This window comes from Haliotis asinina, chromosome 2 (assembly GCF_037392515.1).
Source record: "Haliotis asinina isolate JCU_RB_2024 chromosome 2, JCU_Hal_asi_v2, whole genome shotgun sequence".
Lineage (NCBI taxonomy): Eukaryota > Metazoa > Mollusca > Gastropoda > Lepetellida > Haliotidae > Haliotis > Haliotis asinina.
In genome coordinates, this window is record NC_090281.1 from 7,665,566 (window position 1) to 7,686,396 (window position 20,831).

The following is a 20,831-nucleotide window of genomic DNA, read 5'->3' on the forward strand; positions in this document are numbered from 1 at the left end:
CTGATGCTTGGAACAACCATGATGGATGCTTCCAGACATTGTGTTTATATGTAATACCACATGGTGCCAGACAGTCGACATACCACTCATCTTCCTAAAATCCTAAACATTGATTGTTTTAGCACTGATTTCAAAAACAAGAGTTTTAATCTTTTCTAGATATGCTAACAAACTGGACACTGTTGTTTATTTTGTTTGAGTGTCATTCTAGAAGTTGGTGCTATATAGATAGAAGGCAAAACTTTATTGACGATCAAAATAAAGAAGTCGATCATCCATAAAGTTTCATCATCTCTGTTGTCATCTGGACGTAGCTAGAACATGAACTATATGCAATGTTTCTGGGCTTTTCCTTCCTCCTTCATCAGTGGAATGAACCTTCATGTGTCACAATTCTCTTCTATTTGAGACTCTATCAGAAGGAGGGTCCTTCTAAGTGGATAGAGTACATTCCCCGTTTCATACAGATGGACAGACATGGATGGTTCCCTATAAAAAGTAGAATACCACTAAACATACTTGGTTCTGTCACAGATAACTAAATGTCACTTCAAGTGTGTGCATTCCTACGTTAAATCTGTATTTACAGTCTGTCGTCACACAACTTGAACGTTGCTGAAAGTGGTGTTAAACAACAAACAAACAGACCTGCAATAGCCTGTAGAGATGGATGCTGTGTCTGACTGTACAGCGTACCTCGTGTGCCTGTTTAGTGTCTGCAGGTGCCCTACTCTTCCCTGTCTCCCATTTCTATCAGGTATCGATCAACAAAGGCAACCATTTGGCGCCACATTTACAGAAAATGTAAAATATTCCCAATTTGCAAATACAAATAGAATGTCAAGCTCCAGGTTATCTGAATGGCTAAGCTGTATTTTGCTGATTACTTAAAAACAGAATGTTTAATCGCTTTTTCTACAAATTTACAACCTGTGACTATAATGCATGGAATTTAGATAAACCCCAACATTTGTTCATGGCAAAGGTGGGGAAATGGGTTGCCCCATCATCTGTATCAATGCAATTAATTGTAGTGTATTGTGTCCCTTGGGCCTGACACAAACCTATAATTATGGCTTCAAAAGCAGGTTTACCCATACTGTTTTCCAGGGTTTGTTAACAAAATACTTGTGCTGAAATGCACTGCCTTAGATGACCACGGGACACAACCCTTCAAAATAGAAATAATGTTTATCAAACAGCATTCCATTAACAATACACTGATTGGTGGAACCAAGGTCGTCACTATACTTAGTTCACTTGTCATGTTACATCTTTACATCTATTGAGTAATGTATTTGGGGTCAATAGTTCCCATTTTGTTGGCTTTACTATTTCAATTTTATGCAAAACATTTTTCATACTTTCATAAGTATATTAAGGTGGATCATAAATTTATAATTTCTTTAAGTCATTCATTAAGGCAATCGTGACACTCATCTAATACAGAGAAGGCGTACAGTCTGTGAAGCATAGTGTAATTATACAATTACCTAGGGCACTGTTGTGTAAAGTGTACATTCATCAGTTGTGTAACCACCTGTAAGAGAGCAGCCATGATCCCATAGTTACCTGTCACCCTGATTGCTACCTGTGTGAGTCATTTGTCCGGTGAGGTAAACAATTAATTACAGTCAGGTAATCAACGGCTCCAGTCCTATAAAGCCAGGTCATGTTCTCTTCATTATCATGTTTTCATCCATTTAGATATAGTAATATCCTGTGTACACCCTAAATGTTGTATAACCAGTGTAGTGAAAATGTAGGTCATCTTGTGAATCAACCATTAATTATTGTTCTGGTGATGTGGAACCAGCCAATTAAATGACAGCATTCAGGGGATTGATGATAAGTCTCTCATATATAGCAACTTCTTTTGCATATCGTGGCAGATGTACATTCACTGAAGTTGGATGTTGTGGAACCTCACAATATTTCACTGGAGCCTACTACTCCTACATTTCACCGGAGCATACTATGCCTTCCTGTATTTCACTGCAGCCTACTACTTCCTGCATTTCACCCGAGCCTACTACACCTTCCTGTATTTCACCCGAGCCTACTACACCTTCCTGTATTTCACCTGAACCCGCAAATTCCTGCATTTCACCCGAGCCTACTACACCTTCCTGTATTTCACCTGAGACTACAACTCCTTCTTGCATTTCACCTGAGCCTAATACTCTTTCTTGTATTTCACCAAAACCTATTCCTTCCTGCATTTCACCTAGCCCATACCTCCCTGTTTTTCATCCGACCCTTACCTTCCTGTATTTTACCTGACCCACCCCTTCCTGCATTTCACCTGACCCACATCATCATGTATTTCACCCGACCCTCACCTTCCTGCAGTTTACCTGAGCCCACACCATCATGTATTTCACCAGAGCCCACACCTTCCTGTATTTCACCCGACCCACCCCTTCCTGCATTTCACCCGACCCACACCATCATGTATTTCACCTGAGCCCACACCTTCCTGTATTTCACCTGACCCACCCCTTCCTGCATTTCACCCGACCCACACCATCATGTATTTCACCCGACCCTCACCTTCCTGCAGTTTACCCGAGCCCACACCATCATGTATTTCATCTGAGCCCACACCTACTTGTATTTCACCTGACCCACCCCTTCCTGCATTTCACCCGACCCACACCATCATGTATTTCACCCGAGCCCACACCTTCCTGTATTTCACCTGACCCACCCCTTCCTGCATTTCACCCGACCCACAACATCGTGTATTTCACCCGAACCTCACCTTCCTGCAGTTTACCCGAGCCCACACCATCATGTATTTCATCTGAGCCCACACCTACTTGTATTTCACCTGAGCCCACACCTTCCTGTATTTCACCCGACCCACTCATTTCCCGCATTTCACCCGACCCACATCATCATGTATTTCACCCGACCCTCACCTTCTATATTTCACCTAATCCATGCCTCCCTGTATTTTACCCAAGCCCACACCTCTATACCACATAATACCGTAGCTAGATTTGGACATCTTAAAAACATGTACACCCTTTGAGTGCTGGTCTCCGTGCTCCACACAAAGAAGCAGAAATACTGAAAGTGGACTTCTGTCATGGGAACAAAGCCAGTATTGACAGCTCTACATACTGATTAGACTGGCTGAGATCTTAACTAACATCACACCACAATGCACTTGTGGTGTGATGTTAGTGTAGATATCCTTAGTTGGAGCTAGGAATACAGCACTGACCAAGAAGCAGAAAGGAAGTGGTAGTGAAGGAAGGAAGAATGTAACTGAAGTAGGCTCACATCACATGGATCTTTTGCAATTCAAATTGATAATATCGATCACTGTTGTTCTTTTCCTGAATATTTTGTTCCTTGTGAAGTAAAGTTAGTTAGTGAGAAACAGGGCAATGTACAAATCAAGAACTACAGGTTTATGGGTTGGTAACAAAAATGTACTGAAATATGAAAGAAATGTAGATGTCCATGAGTAAGCTAAATGTTGGTGCCTGATCAATGGATTCTGTCACAGCAAAGGGATGCAACTCCTTTCAATCCAATTTGGATTTCACATCATTAGTCAGCTATGCTTCTTGTTCAGTGTGCAGATTGTGTGATTTGAACGCTGAGTTGTCAAGCTTGTCCTTATCAGACTGTCAGCAGACAGATTGAACCGATGTGATATCTAGTGTCAGGGATACTATTGATATGACTGTACTACATGTCACACTCCATCACGGTTTGGCAGGAATCTCATATTAGATAACACAATTCTACTGTCATTATCATTTATTTATCCACATATAAACACTAAAAACAACTGATCTGTTCACATGGCTATAATCTAGTTCATATGTCATGGCTGGTGAGTACTGCACCCATAACCATTCAAATGAAGGTTTTTCTTTAACTTCAAAATGTTTATTATGTTCCTCCTACTAAGCTCACATTTCACTGAAATTGAAGTATTGTTTGAACTGTATTACAAAGTAGCAAATACCAAAACCACCAACTGTTTTGTTGCAGAACTTACAGAAATACTCAGTGGACACAAGAAAGAACATGAATCGTATATTACAACATGTATCACACCCCAACCTGTGATAGTATTGTGTCATGAGCCAGCGGTACATACATTTATTACACACACGATCAACGTGTAGGTAGTTGCGTACAAATCTCATACATCACATGGGTGTTGTATTACGTTGACTTGTGTCATAATGAATTGACCTGGGATTCTAACAATTTGATAGGAAAACAGATGACCTTTCAATTACATCACTTTGTGATGGAACTAGGTTTCGTGACCTTCTTATAGTACCTGACCTCGCTTTCACTCAATCAGATACCACAGGAAGGACACTTATTTCGTATAATTATGTAATGAGACCTCATGTGTGAGAGAAGATTCCAAATATTTGCTGCATCATAAAGAACAGTGAAATACACAAAGAGAATACATAAATATGTGACTTATATGAAGTTAACGAACACAAGCTTCCACCATACATTCACTTTCACTCAAGCAACAGAAGATGTGCTTTTTGACTCGTTGGAAAATTGTATTAACTTACATAGATCGTTCTCACAGTAGGTTCCATTGTAGTTATGCGGACAGATACATGTGAAGTTTTTATACCCATCTTCACATCGGCCATGGTGGCAGGGGTTATTCCAGCAGTTGTCAATATCGCTGTCCCCTGTAACAGTCAACAACAGCATCATTAGAGTCAGTAACAGGCAGAAAGGGTAGTGGACACAAACTGAGAGGGAAAATCAGGACTCCAGATAATTGCAGATGTTGCAGATAATTGATTTTGTTCCCATTGTATGTCGTGTATTTATCTATATAAAGACACGAAACAATGCAGTTGAGTGAGTGAGTGAGTGAGTGAGTGGGTGAGTGAGTGGGTGAGTGGGTGGGTGGGTGAGTGAGTGAGTGAGTGGCAATGGCACACAGTGTTAGCCTTATGTGTGAGTAGTGAGTATGGTTGCCTTTGGCAATATTCCAGAAGTACCACAGCAGGGGACACCAGAAATGGGCTTCACACATTGTACCCATGTAGGGAATCAAACCCAGGTCTTCAGCTTGACAAGCGAACACTTCAAGCACTAAGCTATCACTAGGCTACCCCATCGCTTAACCTGACGGCATCAATTGTCAAATTAAGAAACCAAGATCTTGGATGCCATGCCATAACTTCCCAGTTCGTTTCTCAGATCTAAAAATGTTAAAATGATAAGTATTTGTTTGCAAAAATAACATCTGGACAAATTGTGGTGTGTATTCAACCAGTCCCTAACCAGACAGTAAAGAACAGAGAGAATTTCATCTCTGTGACTGGCTTGATGACATATTTCACAGTAACATCACATATTGACTCAGCACTGACTCCAAGCCAAAAGCCTTCAGCTGTAACGGGCTGTTCTAAAATTATCCAGGAAAAACAACATTCTTTAGTTAATGTGAAACATTTGTAAAGTTTAACTAACTGGGGTGAAAATATTTCATTCATAAGGGTGATACATTTACAAATCATGTCCCTCTAAAATACACGCAGACGGAACTGCACTTGAATTTTTCACAAAATTCCTCAACCGGAACAGGAACGTCTGGCAGGTGGAGCTAATTCTCATCCCTAACCTAGCCTCACTCTGTCAACCAGATACCATCTCAAGATGGTCACAGATCCTCAGCACCAACCCTCATTAAATGTTTACAGTATCACAACAATTATCAAAGATACATGTCAGAGAATAAAAACATAGATGAGCAGGGATTAACACAAGTATTTCCCGAGTATGAAATGACACTGAGCGCCGATGACACAGTTACAGGCCACACACAAAGGATCCTGCTATTTAACAAAATACTATGTGGTAATGTTGACGTTACAAAACTTGGACAATGTCAATGAAGAGATATGCATGCGTTAACATGCTAAACACATCACAAATGACAATATCAGGTGCGAGAGATACAATACTGAGTTATTTAAAATGTACAGAGGACTGACATAAACCTTACTGACTGGGTGTTTGGTGTGTAGCTCTCTCTACTTGATGAAGACAAGAACTTTCACTATTTGTGTAGCTTTCATTTTCTGTCATTTTCATTCAGTTCAAATTCATAGAATAATTGTGAAAACATGACTAGTCAGAGTCTTAGTATTACCATTCTGGAGGTCACTTCATGAAAGCTTAAATACATACCTCTGCATTAAGACATTCCTCAATTTTATCATTCACCAAATTATTTTTGCGTGTTGTCACACTTTCAAACTGCACACCTTCAAATCTTCATACATGCTCTGGGGCACAATTCCCATCCCTGCCTGATGTCAGACATGGCACCTATGGGCACAGTAGTCTCAAAAGTCACAGGGATTTGAAACTACCAAAACTATCATGCACACCCCACTATCAGATCCTGTCAATTCCAAGGGACACCACTCATTATTGCAACAACCTCCTAACTTATGTGTGTCTGTGTGTGTGGTGGTGGTGGAGGGGGGATGCAGATGGGAAAAAGGGAGAATGAGAAAGAGAAAGACTGAGGGGAAAAAAAGAAAGAGGGGCGAGACAGAGGGAGAGAAAAAGAAATAAAGAAAGAAAAAGAAGGAGAGAGAGTGAAAGAAAGAGAGTGGGGGATAGGGGGAATGTTTGGCTCTGATTCAGCTATTGCAAATTACCACAAAACGACTAAAACACATCTTTGGCATACAAATAAAACTCGCGGAGTTATATTTACTTTGGGCTTTATCTCACTATAACCATACTTCTACACAACCAATCACCCAAGTCAACAAAGTCTACAGGCTTCTGTTAGCAGCATGGCACACAACCAAGTTGCTAGTTGCTGTCACGCTGTTGGTTCATGGACTATTTCAGGGCCGTCAATCCAGGAAGAATGTGCCACACTGCGGCTAGGGTGCACAAGGTCGGAGCCAGCTATTGTTTGATGACAGATTACAAAACAAAAAAACTAGGGTCTCCTTCAACCGCTGTGATGCAGACTTCATCCACGAAAGCAAAGTTATGAATCAACATGAATGATGATTTCACAGAAACAACATATGTATCTCTTGTCTATACCACACCTTGTTACTCGCTAAAATTCTTGAAAGGCATTTTGAAGTTGCATGAATGCAAGTTTTATGGATAAAAACATCTTTTACACCAGGGGCAAGAATTAGTTCTGAAACATCATGATAAAGAAGATATACAAACAAAAAATGTGTCACATATTCTTGTTCCTCACTTTTCAAATTTTTCATTGTCCACAAACTACTGGAGCCATTTGAATTTTTTAAATCATATATTGTTTTCAATTCTTCTCTTTTTCAGCATTTAGCTATTAACATGCAAAAATATGCAATGGCAATGGCTTGTATATGTTATCACTACTTGTCCATATATTATAATCCCTGCATTTTTATACTGTTAGTGTCTAATTGGCCTAAACATCACTCATTGACAATATGAATTATTACTATTCTATTACATGAATTAAATACACATATTCTTCATTGGCCATATTGTCTATGATAAAAACAGGACTTTCCAAACAGACCCAAAATCTTGAAACTTATCACAAATATGTGATTGTTAAGTGATTTCAAACAGTGATACAGGTGAAAATAGTGAATGAGATCAAGAGGCCGTCGTCAAAGATGGCCTATAAGTGTTGTATGTAACAATATTACAGATATTACCACCACTGCTCCCTTAATTTGGTTCAAATTATTGTTTTGTTTGTGCCCAAATCATTTTGCACGTTATCTGTGGTTTATATATATACACAGTATGGTTCAAAATTATTGAGAATAGCTAAAGCATTTCATATTATTAAACGAGAACAAATCAGATAAAATTGAATGTATTGTGAAAGTGAACTGACCTTTTCATGTCGTGTAGGTAACAATTTAATATTTTATCAAGTCTCCTTGAGCTTCACGGCACAGTCTAAGATTGGTAGGCATACTTACTATCAGAGAGGTTAGTATCTCGTGAGTTATGCTGTCCCAGTATCGGACCACTTCTCTCTTCATGTCTTCAATTTTTGTAAACCCCTTTTAATTCACACATTCCTTCATCATCCCCCAAATGTTCTCAATGGGATTTAAGTCAGGACTATATGCAGGAAATGGTAATGCAGTCACATTTTTCTCCTGAAACCACTGCTTGGCATGTTTTGCGGTGTGTTTAGGATCATTATCTTGCTGCAAAATCCAGTCATTTCCATAAAACACATGTGCACTTGGAAGGAGAAAATTATCTAATATGTTAGTGTAGCGTTGACTTGTCAGATTTCCCTCAAACACACACACCGGGGTCGTTCCTAATAAGGATATCCCTCCCCATACATGAAACTTTGGGCTGTATTTAGGTCGTCGATACAACGGTGCTGACGCAGACTTTGTCCATATTTTCACATTACTGGGATATACCCATATTGAGCTTTCATCCGTAAAAATCACATTTTCCCAGTCAAAGTTTTCATGTGCCAAACACCACTCAACACGCCTGTCTTTATGTTCTTGTTTCATGAGAGGAGAAGGAATTCCAGTCTTTTTCTCCCATCCAAGATCAATCAAATTTCTTCTAACTGTAGATTTTGATACAACTGTTGATCCCCTTTCTATCATTTCATACCTGATGTTGGAGATGCTTGCCCTTTGCTTTTTAGACGCTAAAATTCCCAGCCAGACGCGATCTGAGAAGTCCAATTTTCTGGGTCTCTCTGCTCCTTTCTGGTGCCCCAAATCCTTTCCCTCTTTAAAATTCTTCCTAATCCTATACACAGTAGAAAGAGGAGTTCCTGTTCTCTCTGCCAATATATTTACATCATCAATTCCTTGCTTACACAACTCAAAAATTAACCTTCTTTTATCTACAGCAGACATTGTTGACAGTGCTGAGGAAAATGACGTCTGCTACAAATTCAGGGGAGGTAACTCTAATTGTACTATACTCAGTAGGCCAAGATGAGTTACCTCCCTTATACCATTACTTAGTTTTAAGTATCAGTGAATCAGTTGAGGTGTTAGGATAGCTCAAAGTAAGAAGAAAAATTCTCAATAATTATGAACCAGACTATATATATATATATATATTTGTCTTCTTACTTTGAGCTATCCTAACACCACCTCAACTGTATATATATACATACATATATATATATATACAACACCTCTGCAGAATTTCTGATACCATGACTTAGAACATAAATGTCAATTTTCACATACTTCCCCTTCCAACACTGCCATGTGATGTTAGTGTGGACTAATGCTAATTTGACAGAGACGTCATGTGTTATTATGCCACAAGTCAACACAGGTTGTAGTGAATGTGTCGAGTATTTTTATCAATAAGGCAAGGTGAAATCAGATATTTCTCATGTTCAAGATCACTGTTGCAATGTGTATGTGCATGAGTGAGCAAGGTTAGTTCCATGCTACTTCTAGCTACGCTAAGTAGTATCAGGGCAGACACCAGATATGTGCTTCACACATTGTTTACCTGTGTGGGAAATCAAACCCAGGTCTTCAGCATGACAAGCAAATGCTTTAACCTCTTGGCTACCACACTGATGAAACCTAAGACTTGGAGCAACAACTTTTAGTTTACTGTATAGAGAAACATTTCAGTGTAAATTCTTAAGAAGCCATCATGTTGTCACTTTCACCTTGACAATGGTGTCAGGATCTATGCTGAATCTGTATGCCTTATCCTTCCCTCACTCACTTGTAGCATGCCAATCACACAATAGAGTAAAGGAAAGGTTCACACATAATGTAGCAGGGGTCAGCAGAGACAAGATGGTCCAGTAAGACAAATGTACAGGATGGAGGCGAAACTATGTATACACTGGAGGAGTCAAGGGATGCAGAATAATATCTACTGAACCGAACACTCAAGAAACAAACTTCCTGTAATTATAGGAATTTCCAGTACACCTTAACATACACAGGTATTGCTTTTCACAAACCTCATATTTCCCTACATCACCCTTGAAATTAGTACATTGGAGCCCTCTAGACCTTTAAGGTGATGGTAAAATATTTTAAACATCTCAGATATTTAATTCTCATTACTCTCACACACACTTGTACAGTATTTATCACTTAGGATATGATAAATTTGGACTGAAGTATTATATATGTTATCTTAGACGATAAAACCTGCTCAACAGCGTGTTGTTGATGCTTATTTCAAACGACGTGTTAACAAGTCCCTACAGAGTTCCCACTGATGTGAAAAACGTGCGAATGTGGTGCAGTGTAAAGTGGAAATACACATAAAAAACAAACACTATGTCGCTTCTGATGCAAAAGAAAGCACTAATAAAAAAACAAACACAGTTCAGAGTTGAAGTAGGTAATAAATGTAACTAAATTAAACATTTTTCTGGAACACTGCATCAGAATTCATCCTAGATATCACTGGTAAACTGCAGGGACGTGTGCACATCTCATCGGACAGCTTTTTCCAGCTCTGAATATGAGTAAAATAAAAACGGTAATCTTAATCCCTTCATTAAGAGAAATGCAAAGCAAAAACAACTGAAATGGTAAGCAGTCTTGTGATGTTTATTTGCCAATTTAATATCTTTGCTGACAAAGTTTAGACAACCAGGTGAGAAAACTCCTGTGAATACTGTTGTGATGGCATCAGCATTACAGTAAATATCTATCTTTAATCAATATATGATCCCCCTCTTCTTAGTGTCAGATCCCCCTGTTTTGGAACAGTTAAAGGTGATGTCCCCCCTCAATTCCAGATTCCTGAATACAACTCTGTATTTTCAAATATACCCAAGAGGAAAGCGGCATATAAATAAGTTGGCTCTAAGTTTATCTGTACATCAAAACAGGTTTATGAAGTTCCCATTCAGCTTCTGTATCACTCACATTGTTAATTGTTTGAAAAGTTTTCTTGATCAGTAACCACTTGACACTGGATTGTATAAATGAGCAAGCGAAATCTTAGCTTTTGTGTAACCTTTATTTAAAACATAGTTAACTTGGTTACACTGCTTGCTTTGATTACTATCATAAAAAAAATGTTGAAGGGAAATAATTCTTTTTAATTCACAGACTTCGCGGCATATGCCTGAAAAAAAGAAATTATTAGTGGAAAATCCCGCCAAATTATTTATTTTGACACCCCCAAAAAATAGAGTCAACCTGACCCCCTAATATAAATGTCAAGGAGAAGTCGTGATCAGTATACTTAATGGTCACATGGTGAAGGTCCACCCCTTGACAATACCATCAGCAGCATCTTAATGTTCATTTACTCCACAAGGTGTATTTACAAAGGGTGCTAGCAACTTGTACATCATCTAAGGCAGGTGCATGACAACAATCATCCTCCAAGTCCTCCTTGGATGATAATTCAAGGGATACAAGGTAATTCTATCCTGAAACCATGTATCACTTGGAATAAATGTTTCCTCCTCGGAAATGCAGTCATCAATATCATCATCTATGTTCATGTTGCAGACTATTGGATACTGGCAATGGGACCTTTGGTTTCATGTGTCAGTTTTGTTGAAGAAAATACTGAAAACAAAATACAAAAAATAATTTTGCCTCTGGTGTTTCCAAAATATTAGTTTGGAAGCTGTATGTCCTGACGAAAAGGTCATGTGAACTGTTATTGCTCAATTTTCATTGTAGATGAAACAGTGTACGTACTTCAACAGCTGACATCCTCCCTCACAAAACTTAAAGCCTCCTCTTGGATGAGGTGGTTTTGTTAATGTACAATATTCTAAGTCTTCTAACTGTCAGTTTCAACTGTACACATCTCAGGGAGCTGAGAATTTAACTAAAATGAAGATTCTTTGACTTGGACGTTGAGGCTCAATGACCACATCTGATCAACAAGATGCAGCATAAACATGAACTGTTTTACTTTCCTAAATGTCATTCAAAAACCTTGGCAGATGAGAGTATAATGCATGTGAAGTATACTGGGAGGGGAAACAACAAAACAGATGGAAGGATGGATGGCTGGTAGATAGTCAAACTTCTGAATTATACATGAATTGAAACATATGAGAGATTTGTAAACCATATCAAACACTGTACTCTGTAAAAAAGTCCTGTCAAAAAGCAGCTGATATTCTCTTTCGAGTTAAGCTTGCCATGCATGATGCAGGTAAAGGAAACATCCTCAAGAGCCTGTGTTACTCCAAAGCAATTACTACCTCCAATCAAAAGTGATGGGTGGAACTGTGCCAACGACACAAACACTGGCAGTCATTTCATTGTCATCAACCTGTGTATATGTGTATTTATGGTGTCTTTGATGCACTGTATCTGCAGTAATAAAGTTATCTGAACTGAGCTGAGTTAATACTGTACACTTCGAAATATTTCTGTAGTGCATCATGTTCTTCCAGAATATTTCTGTGGCCCAATGTGTTACCATGTTTGTGTTGTAAAAAGCATCACGGAAAAATCATTATGTTTCTTTGAGAACACACAGTCTTAAAAATCTGAAGTTTCAATTTATTAACAAGCTGTCAATCTTATTTTAACTACATCCTGTTCAACAAGTTTCCTCTCATTTACTGACCATAAAAAAGAATAACAGCTGCCTCAGACACAGACCCAAACTGAGTAAAAGTCATGTTATTTAATTGACGTTTACAAAACATGGTTGAGAGTCACTAAACTACTGATCTCAATGGAATCACTACCGTGGGGTCTGTATTCTCAAGACATCACTAACTTGTTTCATCCAGAGAAGGCTAGATATTTCGTCTCAGGGTTTATCTAAGAAATCATTGATGTCTTGTCAAAAAATTAATTATAGAAAAGACAAAACCATAACTGGTTGTAAGAGGAGCTGAAAAATAATCAGACCTTAACAAACAGCCATGCAACCTAGCATAATAACATAATAAAAACTGACCATGCAGGCCTATCTTTAACAGCTGTTAGGTTGATGCCCTTGTGAAAATGAAGAGACTCCCTGAGCTCATGTTTCACAGAGATAAATACAGAAATGTTCTCAGAGAGAAACTGGCAGTGAGATAGCTTAGTGCTTTAAGCATGTGTTCCTCGTGACGAAACCCCGGGTTTGATATCCTACCTAATACAATGTGTGAAGCCCATCATTAGTCTTCCCTGCAATGATATAAAACGACATGAAACTTCGCTTACTCAGAAAAGTCAGATTTATTGATGTCAACTCTTCAATTAGAAGCTGAATGGGAACTTCAAAAACCTGTTTTGATGTACAGATAAGCTTAGAGCCAACTTATTTATATGCAACTTTCCTCTTGGGTACATTTCTTATGCTTTCCACTTCTCACTGCCCTTCAAAGATTCACTCACTCACTAAAGAGAAATAGCTGTTGCTTTTTACAATTCTACTTTTTCTGTTGTACAGCAAATCATACATGTCATTTAATGTCATTTAACATAAGTACCATTGAAAAAATTTTTAAAATGTTGTACAGCAACAAAAATGTTTCATCGATAAGGTGAATTGAATAGAATGGTTCAAACAACAATTTTATGAAACACGATACATAGAGAAACAAAGTTTCATCAAAAAGAGTAATTGGATAAAATGGTTCTAACAAACCACTTATGGCAACTGGATAAGTGTCATGCATTGAGAAACATTTCATTTTAGACATCAGTTTACTAAACGCTGATGACCGCTCAAGATTATTAACTGCCAGGCCCCTATCAGAATGTATATGCTGACTGAGTGACAGAATGTACATCATGAGTGAGCAAGTGAGTTTACTTTAACATGGCTTTTAGCAATATTCCTGAAATATCACAGTAGTTGACACCAGAAATTGGCTTCAGAATGTTTGTGGGCAAGAAGCATGACAACGATAATCAGATAATTCACAGTAAACATAACAAAGTACACATAACTTCCTGGTCAGTTGACGATTTGTCCTGTAAACCACTGAAGGAGTCGATCATCACATTATTCAATCAATACTACATCAGGGACCATCAAGGGGAAGACTGACCTCACCTGACTAACTACAACTAACATAGCCTAAGAGCAGATGACCATCAGTCTAACACATGATCTCCATCAGCTCAGCCTATCAATTACACCCAGCAGGTAGGCAGTACATTCCAAGCTGCACCAACATACAATAAATCAACCCATTAATTAATGAGGAATGAATTCATCCAGGTGGAATGTGGGTTATTAGCCAATTAGGTTGACAAACAGCCTAATGAAGATCATTACCAGTGACACTTCATTACAGAAAAACTGGTCAATATCTGTAACACAATGCTTCAGGTTTGGCATGTCCACCCACTGATTAATTAATGATGGAATTTCTGTAACAATGGACCAAACTATAAATCTCTACTCCTTCTCATAACAGTTGCGTTTTTATTGCCTGATAATGTGACTTATCAAAATCAATGACATCATGTAGGAGATTATAAGTGCATTTGTTTAAAGTTGTATGAAGCTATTATCAGACTGGTTGGAAAGTTGCCAGTCGAGGATTTTCTGGATTAAGAAAACTAGTAAGAAGGTAAATAAGTTCAGGGAAACTGCTTAATGCTTTCAAATCTGTTTCCCTCAAGGCTTTAGTCATTATACTCAAAGTCTGATTCGTTCAAGACGATCGGGCATGTAACTTCTTCAAACCAACTGTCCGGTTGCAAACAAACTGTTCCAGACAGTCAGGCACACAGGAGTTTGCAACGCTGTTAATATCTTTACAACTAGTTTCAATCGAACTAGTTTAGGAAAATGAATAATCATATCATATCACTGCCATATTACCTGATCTTAACATATGAAATATAACATATTAATTATTTATTAATATTTTCCTAAAACATTACACAGTGATATGATCATTTTACATCAACATTTGTGGCTCAATTACCAACAAAACAGATTTAGTTGGGTGTTGACATTCCAGTGTATGGACAATGGATGAATTCTGGAATGATGGGTAGCTGTTTGACAGATGGGTGGATTTGTGTCTTGGGCATGATTCACTGGAAACAAGTGATGACAAGGCCAATTTAAATCCTGTCTGGAGTTACATTATTTCCTTGAAGAAAATCCTGTACCTAATCCCAACAATGAAATACTAGTATTAGCAAAAGATGTTTGATAACAAAGACAAAAAAGTTAAGAAATTTACATGTATATTCCATAAAGTAACCAATAGCCTGACCTATAGGATACATTATTCAGATGTCTATTGATTCCAAGCATCAAAGGAAGGCTCTCAGCATGACAGAAGACACTTGGATGTGCACAGCAACACAAAGGCAGTTGGAAGCTTTCATGACAATTTAGGAACAGAAATTAACCACACTTTTATTATACATGAGAATGTCTTCATGAGTTTGTATGTTATGGAGTTGTACCTGAATTATTTCTATATGCCAAGGGTTGTACAGTGTGCTGAAGGCCTCCAGGGAGCTATGGTATGTCGATGAAGACGTTGCAGAGATATATATACAAGTGGTTTAGATGTATTGAAATGTCAGCACAATTCAAGAACTGTCAGAGGAGATTATTCCTTCACCTGATCAACACACCACGTCAGCATACACAAAAGGACAACTTAATTCTGTTTAAGGCAAAGTGTTATCATCGTCCCACCCACAACCACCAAAACCAGACTGTCTGCAAATTTGTGACTACACCAGATACTGACATTTCATGCTGAGTTGTTCCTTGTGTCAAGCATTTCACTGCTTATCCACGAACCACATATAGCCATGTTCCCATAAATATTTTCTTAAGTATAGCATGAAACTGATACCAGATACTAAGTGGAGAATGGGCATCATTAATCTGCCATATATTAAAAGGGTGATGGGGTAGCCCAACAGTTAAGTCAAGACTCAATGGGAACTGTGTTTTATTCTCCACATAAGTACAATGAGTGAAGACAGTTTCTGGCGACACAGACATTTCAGAGCATTATGTAATCTACACCATAAACAGTATACCATACTGGGAGCATTTGTGGTGCAGTACAGGCATTTATGAACACTTTACTAATCAATATTGTCAACACAGTGAATCATTTGTGAAAAGCAACAAAAACACTTTTAATAATCAAAACAAATCTCTGCTAAAAGTTAAGTCTACTGGATGGTTCGGACTATAGCACTGGCATGTTTTCAGCATGTCTATCCAATAGTAATGCCGCAAGGGTGGTCATGAAAAGCTTAATGGAACCTTATCTCCCCGTGGCATTTGTCTCCAGCAAATTAAAGCAAGTTAAATCATTTATTCACATGAAGAAAGGTTTCCTGGAGTCTCCAAAGGTGTAATATAGCCTTGCTTCAAGGTGCCACTGAAGTCTATGCATGGGAGTCATTACAGTATCCCTTTAATAGGCAAGTCTAACACACCAAACATCTATTGGCATGACTTCTTCAGATAGTTTCTGTCATCTAGAAATTAGGACTTCAGCTCCTAACTATTGTCAATAGACTTGTGCAAGTCTAGCTGTAATCCTTATCAAACATGTTTGGTGAAATGTCATATGACACACTTTCAAAACTTCAGTCAGGAAGCTGAAGTTATTCTTCTTGTCATACATTATACTCAAGTGTTAACCGTTGTTGTCATGCTAAATCTAAATACAAAGATGGTGAACATTTGATACATTGTATAACACACAATAGTACAGTCACATCATGAATTCAAACATTTGATACACTGTATAACACACAACAGTACAGTCACATCATGAATTCAAACATTTGATACATTGTATAACACACAACAGTACAGTCACATCATGAATTCAAACATTTGATACACTGTATAACACACAACAGTACAGTCACATCGTGAATTCAAACATTTGATACACTGTATAACACACAACAGTACAGTCACAGAGTGAATTCAAACATTTGATACACTGTATAACACACAACAGTACAGTCACAGCATGAATTCAAACATTTGATACATTGTATAACACACAACAGTACAGTCACATCATGAATTCAAACATTTGATACACTGTATAACACACAACAGTACAGTCACATCATGAATTCAAACATTTGATACACTGTATAACACACAACAGTACAGTCATAGCATGAATTCAAACATTTGATACACTGTATAACACACAACAGTACAGTCACATCGTGAATTCAAACATTTGATACACTGTATAACACACAACAGTACAGTCACAGAGTGAATTCAAACATTTGATACACTGTATAACACACAACAGTACAGTCACAGCATGAATTCAAACATTTGATACATTGTATAACACACAACAGTACAGTCACATCATGAATTCAAACATTTGATACACTGTATAACACACAACAGTACAGTCACATCATGAATTCAAACATTTGATACACTGTATAACACACAACAGTACAGTCACATCATGAATTCAAACATTTGATACACTGTATAACACAACAGTACAGTCACATCATGAATTCAAGCATTTGATACACTGTATAACACACAACAGTACAGTCACATCATGAATTCAAACATTTGATACACTGTATAACACACAATAGTACAGTCACATCATGAATTCAAAGTTTGCTCAGCAATCACTTTACATGAGTTCCTGAGCGTTGTGAGATACTGATCAGCAAAGCATAAAATCAGAGGGAAAGATCAGACCATAACTTAACTGAGTACAGATACAAGACAATTCTTACAAATGGTGTGCTTTGATCTGTAGGTGTGTCAAAACCAGTGGAACTGCATTGTACATAACACATCTCATGCAGTCATTATTTGTCTCAATGAGCAGCAGACATGGCGTTTGGCCATTACAGATACAGGGCTATTGTACATGAAGTTTTACAAGTTGTCCAGTAGTTTGATCAGGAACATAGGTGCATGGTTAGCACTTGCTGGCAATATTTTAACTGCTAATGTCTTCACACAGTACCTCTAAACATGCAAGCATGTTACCAAGCATTTTTCAGGGACTTACACAGAATCACAATCTTACTAGTTTATCAATTCATGCAGATACCTTTATTTTTCTATAGAGATTAAAAAAAATAATAAGTCTAGAATTTCAAGATGCAAGGGCAGATAAGTTATATCAATGCTAAATTCCATCTACTTTTTATCAGTTTTACCTCAATATTTCATGACATCTGATAATGTTTGTCTGTGTCTCAATCAGTTTATATTGATGCACTTTCTGGTTTCATATCTACAAGTCTACAGCCGGCACATTCAGACATTGGTGCAACCTCATTTCTTTCTTAGTTTTATGGATGAACTGTCTAAATTACAAAAAGGTCAGATGAGAGGTAGTAATTGACTGAAAACATGTCATTTTAACCCCAGATTTGCACTAGTCTCTAAGGTAATAATTGATAGTAAAATGAAAATATAAAAGGAGAACAGACTGGCATCCATATATTGTCCCCTTGTTTAGACTTGCCTCTTTAAGGACAGAATTACTATACATCCCTGGGTTTTGTAGTCAGTACACTCTTAGAGCAATGCTATTTCAACCTTCTAGTCAGTTTGGTGAACACTGTTCTGGTGGCAATAAATCAATTATTAGCATTTCTTCTATTCTTCTTCCAAAATGTGAAGCTGGATGTACTTTGTTTTTCTAAAAGCAAATTCAACAATCTACTACCCAATCTTCTACAATGAGTGAAGACAGTTTCTGGTGACACAGACATTTAAGAGCATTGTGTAATCTACACCATAAACAGTGTACCATATTGGGAGTATTTGTGGCTCAGTACAGCTATTTATGAACACTTTCCTCATCAACTTGTCAACTTGTCAAAGGATGAGAGTCACTTCAACATTTGAGAGGACTACCTGTTGAAAAACTAATCATCGATTTATCATTGTTTTATCTGGCCTAGACTTGAGACCATGCCGATATCTGTTAACATTATAACCTTTCCCATTCCTTGAATTTCATAACTTAACTAGAAGTAAACTCAAAGTCAATTTACAGTTAACTTTGGGAGGATAGAAATGGCTTGTTTCATTAATAGCAACCCCAGCACCTTGACAGAATGTGTTTCTTGCTAACCTCTGTTAGTGATTTATCTAGACCACTGCTAAGGGAATGATGATTGCTCCCAAGTTGGAGAAAAATGTCAGAGCAAATTCGAAAATTAAAATTTAAAATTAATGTTAAACATGCTATGGATCATTATAAAACCAGGCTAGTGTTAAGACATTTATGATTGGTCCCAAGTCTGAGACAAATGTCAAATAAAAGCCTAAAATGAAAATTTAAAATTAAAGTTAAAAACGCTGCAACAGAGACTTATATTGCATTCATCACAGGAATACACTGAAGATCTTGGCTTAATACACAGAACACTGTTGTATGCAAACAGCAATTCTAGTTCTAATATACTCATGGAAACAAATAAGAGGACACATAAAAATACAAGTGCTCCTTTATTTATTTCCAGAATTTCACCCACAGTGCGATACATACCTTGTGAAGAAACCTGAAAAACCACACTTGTTCTTTCATCATGTTCATGTGCTCACTTATTCTTTTCTATGAATATGTATTGGTTTCCTATTCCATTTTTGCGGATAAACAACAACATAATATTCAGTTTATGATCTAGATAAATCCTTGTTGAAAGCGTTACTGGTAAGTACATCAATTAAACCCTGCTTCTGAGGTATTGCTTAAGTCAGATGTTTAATGCATGAGCATGCACACTTGTTTATCAAGGCAGTTCTCACCACCAGGGCTGTTTACTGTATACAACAATCTGCATAAACAGGTAGAGCAGGTGCTCCATGAGAATGACTGGCACAGCATGGACAGCATGGATGGTGGGAGACTTGGATGGTGGGAGTCTTGGATGGTGGGAGTCTTGGATGGTGGGAGACTTGGATGGTGGGAGACTTGGATGGTGGGAGACTTGGATGGTTGGAGACTTGGATGGTTGTTACTGAGATCTAATAAATTAATTTTTGAAATTGAAAGTTCAATCTATGTCCAGTGTCAGACTTATGAGATTCTAATAGTTGGAACAAACTGGAACATGTGGGAACTCATGTGCAACGTATTGTCTAATAGTATCATTAAGATAAACAAAACAAAGAAATTACTCACCTAATAGGTGGTCATATAACTTTGTTTCTGTATACTGATGACAAAACCAACTCTAGCATGTTAAATATAATCACGTGATGCTATCATAAACAGAAGCGTGCACAAGGAACCTTCCTATCTAACAACTACAGAGGGTAATTGATTTCAGGGCAAAATATGCATTTTGAGAAAATCCACGAGTGAAGGTTACACACAACTATAATATTCAAAATATGTTGAGCTACATGTGTACCATATTACATTCATTTACACCTTCCCTTGGCTAAGAAATGCCCAATACAGATTGAAAATTGATTTCACACCATGTGAACAAAACACCTGTTAGTCCAAAATATGCATATGACATGTGTTTTTTCTTATCTTCTTTCATTTTCTTGAGTTCGTGATTATATTCAGTGCCATATCGACAAACTAAGAACTAAAATATTCCTCTTGTACAGTCATAAATCACTACAGTGTTAGCAGACCTCAACTTAATAATTATATATCAAATTTTTAATTTCAGCTATAGGTTTGTTCTCATATTAAAAACCCCATTACATTCTAAGAATATGTGATGAACGAATGAATTCATTACAAAAGAAGAGATTTACAACATTCTCAGCCACCATGATTACAGGAATTTGTTGCTTAGTATGCATTTCCCTCCAAAACACACTAGCTTTGGCCTTGTCCTGTCACATGACACCAGTGCCAGTTGACGTGGAGAAATTAGCACTGTTTCTCTCAATAG

General features: G+C 37.6%; 1 protein-coding gene across 1 annotated transcript in view; it reads right to left on the reverse strand.

The window, feature by feature from the left end:
* Positions 1 to 20,831, reverse strand: part of LOC137273190 (protein crumbs-like) — a 107,996-nt gene that overhangs the window by 59,103 nt on the left and 28,062 nt on the right. The window contains exon 3 of the mRNA XM_067805687.1: positions 4,566 to 4,691. Within this exon, the coding sequence (XP_067661788.1) occupies positions 4,566 to 4,691 (126 nt within the window). The remainder of the gene's footprint in view (positions 1 to 4,565; positions 4,692 to 20,831) is intronic.